This window comes from Phalaenopsis equestris, unplaced genomic scaffold (assembly GCF_001263595.1).
Source record: "Phalaenopsis equestris unplaced genomic scaffold, ASM126359v1 Scaffold001059, whole genome shotgun sequence".
Taxonomy (NCBI): domain Eukaryota; kingdom Viridiplantae; phylum Streptophyta; class Magnoliopsida; order Asparagales; family Orchidaceae; genus Phalaenopsis; species Phalaenopsis equestris.
The window spans coordinates 94,120-101,118 of NW_018165498.1; the positions used below are offsets into that span (position 1 = coordinate 94,120).

The 6,999-nt window shown below is 36.1% G+C and overlaps 1 protein-coding gene across 1 annotated transcript in view; it reads left to right on the top strand.

Moving 5' to 3' along the window:
- Positions 1–6,999, top strand: part of LOC110032931 (U-box domain-containing protein 45-like) — a 46,277-nt gene that overhangs the window by 26,744 nt on the left and 12,534 nt on the right. The window contains exons 8-9 of the mRNA XM_020736726.1: positions 2,982–3,103; positions 3,462–3,502. Of these exons, the coding sequence (XP_020592385.1) occupies positions 2,982–3,103; positions 3,462–3,502 (163 nt within the window). The remainder of the gene's footprint in view (positions 1–2,981; positions 3,104–3,461; positions 3,503–6,999) is intronic.

Sequence of the window (6,999 nt, forward strand, 5' to 3'; positions counted from 1 at the left end):
ACATGATTTGAAAACTCAAATCACCAACTAGATGTCAGGTCAATTTGCAGAGGTACTCAGAGCTGTGGCTGTCTTGGGGGCAGTCCCAGTCCCAGGAGGAGAACCAGCCCATTGAGGAGCACCTAACCCCGCTCAAGGAGAACCACCAGCAAACAATATAGGAAGTTTTATTCACCTACAGAAGAAGCCTGACGACGGGTTGTACTAAGACAGCGCTGGATTTGCCCTTGTGGAGGAGAGGAACCGACTAACATGGACCAAGGCGCAGAGGCAGCTGGAAAATGTATTCTCTCTACAGGTCTTGGGAGATGAACCCTCGGAGAAGTTCAAAATGCCCATCTTAGAATCACATAAAGGAAGATCGAATCCCAACGACCACCTCACGTCGTTCGAATTGTTCATATATCTATTGAAATTTTTGTTGCTCTCAAGCATAAGCTTTTCTTCACGACTTTGAGATCAACCGCACTAATGTGGTTCGAAGGGTTGCCCTTGGGGGTAATCACTTGTTTGTGGAGTTCATTAGACTCATTTTATCATAATTTGTCAGTGCCATGAGGCCTAAGAAGAGCACCCAATCCTTGCGGCAGCTGAAGCAGGAAGCCAATAAGAGCTTGTTGTCGTTTATCTCACGTTTCCAGAGCGAAACATTGGATGTTAAGGATCTAAAACCCAACATGTCCTAGGTTGTCAATTATGGTCTATGTTGTACCATCAGCAGTCTAGATGCTCTTCGGAACTGTTCGGTTAGTATAGGAAGAGAACTCTCTTACAGTACCTATCAAATGTCGAGATGAACCAAAATCTATTATTCATTAAAAAGTTTTACAAATAAACTCCTAGGCTTCTATATCTTCTTTTTGTCAATAGGACCCTAAACTAAATAAATATCTCAACAGATAGTTGCATTCACCTTATATATAACATTACTATTGAGACTTCTATTACTTGGAAAGTGAAAAACCACTGCTCTCAATTTACTATTTACTCTTTTTTGCATGAGGATCACCCGATAATAAGCTGGACAAAACTCCGATGGTTCAAAGGCCATGCATTTAAATATGCTATAATTATATGAAAAATTCTCTTTGGAGGCCTAAAACTAAAGATATACTTTTGAGAAGTGATATTGGAGCCATTGTCTAATGTTTGTTTTGTGGTGATCACCAAGAAACACATTCTCATGTGTTCTTTGAATGTCATCACACACACTCTCTCTCTTTCTCTCTATACTTAAGCCTATTATACTCCATAACTCTTTTTTTTTTCTTGGTTGTAATCTTCCTCATGTGCTAGTTCATGGTGAAACCTTTATGTGGAAAATCATAAAAAAAATTTATATCTTGGCTGTTCATATAACTTCTCATTTTATTTAGTTGGAAAGACACTACAGAATCTTTAATAATGCCAATAACTCATTGAGCATCCTTCTGGAAAAAATTCATTTTTCCATTAGGCAAATGTGCAGGAGATAAAGTTTAAAGGAAAAATTCCCTATCAACAACCATTTTCACTCTAACCTTATCTGTATGGTGATTGAGAATTTGGTTTTTTCAACTGTTGGTTGTTGTTCCTCCTATGAAGCGCTTCCCATTTTGGACTTTTTGAGAGCTACGATGAAATCCCTACCTTCTCAATTGACTATCTATTCTCTTGTTTTCCATTGTTGTCTATCCTTGGATTTTTGGAACTTATTTTGTGTCACGACCTCGCTTGGTGCTTAGGATTAATTAAGGCAGGAACTGCGGTCGGGCGGTGTTAACATTTCGTTTTTTTTTTTCACAAGAAATTTTCAATATATAAAAGAGCTACTAATATCCATAAAGTGTAATAAGTTTAAACATCTAGAAACAATAACATTATCTGAAAATAACATCTTAAACTAGTACTGAACAATGTATCAAATCTGAAGTAAATAATAAAAAGAAACCAAAACAACATAACTAGCACATATCAACTGCAGTCCTCCTGTAAATCAAATATCTCATACCAGACATTATCAACCTAAAGCTTTTTTGTTCCTGAAATAAAACATTAATTTCAACGTTAAGTTTGACTTAGTGAGTAATTATAATCTTAATATGCATTAAATTATGAAGTTTATGCTATGCATGAATGACCAACCTTATTAAACTTTGAACATTCATTTTCTATCATTTCTCGTTTCACTTTAAGTATTTACTATTTTAACCTATTTAATAGTCATAATATAATTACCGCCATACCTGAAGGTATCCTCAAAATATATCTGTAAGTACCCTCAAAATGTACCCGTAAGTACCTTCAATTTGCACAAGAAGATACACCTTTATCATTTTCTCAATGTGCATAGATACATAACATCCTCTGTTAGTTTCATATGAGGGTAATCCTATATGATTAACATTTACATGACAAAAGACACTATAGTCTCATCTTTAGATCTTCTAGAGGTCATTAATGTGACCTCTTTTGTTTTCTTTGTTTACCCTTTTGAGTCTCTGTAACTTATTTTCCATCAATGAATTGGCTTGGCCTCAACCAGAGTTTGCCGAAAGAATAAAGACTGGAGCAAGCAATGTGATGTGATGATCAAAATCTCATGCAATTCAACTAATGTGATAGTGGTCAAAGGTAGTCAAAAGGATAAATTGAGCTAGGATTATTCAAACGCTTGGGCTTCATCATTGCAACATATATATTGTACATTACATAGCTCACAACACAAGACCCAATTCATGTTAATGACCTAAATATATAAAAGCTCAAAATATAATATAATGAACTGACAAAACGTTGGTTCAAAAAGTAAATAATAAGAAAATAAAATAAAAAAACTCCCTAGAAATATTTTATTTACTCCCTAACGTGCTGTTTATTACTGCCATGAAATGTTACTTGTTAATAGCATTCTCTAGGACTTCCCATGCCTGCTCTCCATTCGGACATTTTTTCCTGTAAATTGTATTTGCTGACAAATTTTCTTGGTTTTCCAACTTTAGGTATTCCTGGTGATGGGAGATGTTTGTTCAGAGCAGTGACTCATGGTGCCTGCTTGAGAGCAGGCAAACCAACACCAAGTGAAAACCTCCAAAAGCAGCTAGCTGATGAACTGAGAAATAAAGTAAGCAACTTAGCTTATGTCATCTCAAATACATACTAAAATACATAGCTGCATCGACCAACTACTCTAAAAGTACATAATTTTGTTTTGAGAAAAAAAGATAACCATGAGATAGTCGTGCTAGCTCCTTACATTATAATCTACATTCAAGTATAGGTTTTTGACCTATTTATTAGTTTTAAAATATTATGATGCTCATTTATTGGTGGCCCCCTGGTCTTATAATTTCTTATAATCTGCATACGTATTCTTAATTTCTTGATTTTGTTGGGGTAGTCATTGTTTGCAAGTTATTCAGTGCAATTATTGAATTTCTTCTTTCTGTTATGCTATTCAACTCAAATGCAAGTTTTGACAGGTTGCAGATGAATTTATACACAGGCGAGCTGAGACAGAGTGGTGAGTGTTCAAATTTGATCTCCATTTTCTATTCAAATCCAACTTCGATTATATTATCATATATTCACGCATATATCATATAATCATATTTTTCAATTGAAAGGAGTTGTTAAGAACTTAAGTGCACCCAGAGCATTGGTATGATTTTATCGATAGATATTCCTGATTAATCATGTTTTTAAATGTTTTTTAAAATGTGTATATTTAATGCCTTTGCAATAACAACAACAAATACAAGTCTTTATCCTACTAAGAGGGGTCACTATAAGAATCATTTTTCTTCATTGTGTCCTTTTGAGTATCATATTTTCATTTGATTCTAATAAATTAAGATCGTTTTTTTATACAACATGCCCAATTCTTTTTAGGCCTATCTCTAGCTTAACAAAAGTCAAATCTAAAATATCTACTCTCTTGATAGACCAAGATCATCGGATGGTTTGATGGTTTTCCTTTAATGTGACCAAACCAAATAAGGTAACTCTAATCTTGTCTATCATTGGAGGTACTCCAAACCTTTCACGGATATATTCATTTCGTATTTTATCTCTAAGTGTAAAGCCACTCATCCACCTGAGCATTCTCATCTCCGCAACTCTTAAAAATTAATTTTAAGCTTCTCTTTTACAAGCGAAAATTTTGCGCCATAAAGCATTGCAGGTCTCAGCACCTATCTTATAAAATTTTTTGTTTAAGTCTAAGCATTACTTTTCTATCACACAATAGTCCCGATGCATTCCTCCACTTCAACCATCCAACTTGAACTCTATTAATAACATCCCCATCTATATCACCTTCAATTTGAACAAGATAGAACTGAGACATCTAAAACATTCACTCATTTTAATAATTTGGTCTCTAAATGTTACAACCTTGCCACTAGATCTACTTTTACTAAAATTACATGTCATGTATTTAGTTTTAGATCTATTCAAACGAAAGCCTTATGTCTAAAGTTGACCTTCATAAATTAGCTTTTTCCTAAACTCTCTCTAGTCCTATACACAAGAAGGATAACAACAATGAAAAACATACATCACGGTTAATCCTCCTATAAATGTCCAATAAGAACTTCCATAACTAAAGCAAAAATATATGAGCTTAAAGCCGATCCCTGACATACTCAACCGAAATAAGAAAATACTGTGTCAATCCTCTTTGTGTTCGAACACAAGTAACAACTCTAGTATACATATTTTTAATAACATGAATGTAAGGACTATCAGCACCTTTCTTGTAACGCTCGTTTCTGTTACATGGGGAGAGGAGACAAAAAGGGCGGAGAGGAATCGAAGAGTCGAGCAGTGATCCGCCCCAGCGATTATTGCAATAATGTAAGTCCTGGTAATGACACTAGAAACTTGATTCGCTCCCTTGCAAATTAATTGAGCTTTTAAAATTATGTATTATTATTCACTGGGATTTCTCACACAAGTATACTTGTCGTTTCAATAATGTAGGGCTCTATTGAGCCCAGATTGTCGATCCCACAGGGAAGGAGGTAATGATTCCTTTGGGCGAAGTTCTAGTCTACTACGCTAAGGTCTTAGTTTGGAATATAAATTAAAATGGTTTTTCTAACTGTTACTCCTAAACTATAGCACTGAGTTTAAAGCTAACCCTAACTATATCAATTGGTTTGGTGAATTTTGAGATATAAAAACTACTTTTCTCTTGTGATTGCCTAAGTGGATTATAGAATCGAATGCCAAGAATTGCTAATATGGCTCGTGAAAAATAGGAGCATATATCTTATCTTTTCTCCTACACTTGGACAATTTAGCAGAAACAGGGCTTTCTCTCACGCTCTCCGGCGAATCCTCACCATCAGGTTCATCTACAGCCTCCACCTGAGGAGATCGACGACTTGCCTCATCCCTTTTCGATAGAGGAATAAAATCAGTCGAGGGCGATTGAAAGGTCTCTTGTGTTGAAAGATACCTAGCAGAGCCTTAAGTATCTATTGGATAGAGAGAGGGAGTCACATCATCCCCCAAATCACCTATAATTACCGAAGGAGCTTTTCGCTCGATCAGTTTTACTACAGAAGTTTTTGAAACTGAGTGAATGAAATATGAACCGGTATATACCCTTTAGACGGGCCAGTTTCTTCGATTCTCTCTTCCTCTCCTTCTCTGGTGGAAGAATCGTCTATCTTTTTCCTTTTTCTTGGTGCCTTTTTAGAGAGTCTCTCAACCTTCTCTAATTGCCTCTTCTCCTCGACCTCATCAAAGACGACCTACATCTCTTTTTTCTTGAGGTCATATACACTTGAGTTAAGCATCCCATTGACGGCTAAGGGGTCGGTATATTGAACTTCAGATAATTGCCAACCAAGTATGGTCTGCTCCATCACTTTCACCTGGGGAGAAATTAATTTACTTTTCTTAAACATGGCCCTAGTTGGGATGCCTTAATCATCACTGGCACCTCTCAAGAAACGATGCTTCCAGTTTTTGATCTTGTTCTCCAGATTGATTAAATAGAATATCCGAGTGGTGCCGAAAGCCACAGACCCATTTGATTCAATCCAAATGGATAACATATGCAATAATTCACGGCACCAAGGGAAGCCCCATCTATGCAATTTAATTATGTACGTGATCACTACAGTGATTGAGTTTCGTTTAACTTGAGCGGAGATACGCCATAAAAGTTGAAGATTGAACGAATCTCTGTGCAAAGTGACAGTTGAAGCCCGCGACAGAACTGGTCTAGGTAGAAAATTAAATCATCGTTGAAGAAGTCAGTGGCTCGAACCCCCACATCCATTTGATCTAAGGCAACACTTGTGTCGTAAACACAAGTTTAATCAAATAACTTAACATCTAATTAAATCTCTTAGAAGACCTAACCGAACCAAAAATTTTAGAAGAATATTTGGGGGCCATCGAGCTTCGTAAGAAAAATGACCAAGGGATAAACAAAGCAAAAAATGTGATAGTTTCACTTAACATCCGTTGAGGTCTATTTATAGACCCCGTTTTTTGAAGTTGAAGTGCCGCATTGGTTTCCGTCAAAAGGATCATATCAACACATCACAACAACAACAACAACAATAACAACCAAGCCTTAATCCCACTACGTGGGGTCGGCTACGTGAATCCTTTTTCTCCATTGCGTCCTATTTAGTGTCATATTTTCATTTAGTTCTAGTAAATTAAGATCATTTTTAATACAATAAGCACAAGACTTCCTAGGTCTACCTTTGTCTTTCTTAACACAAGTAGAATTTAAAACATCTACTCTCCTAATCGGATCATCAGATGGTCGACGTTTAATGTGACCAAACCATCTAAGACGACTTTCTCTAATTTTGTCCGTCACAGGAGCTACACCAACCCTATCACGAATATATTCATTTCGCATTTTGTCTCTTAAGTGTAAAGCCACTCATCCACCTAATCATTCTCATCTAAGCAACACTTAACTTATTATTATGCTTCTCTTTTAAAGGCCAACATTCAGCGCCATAGAGCATTGCAGGTCTCACCACC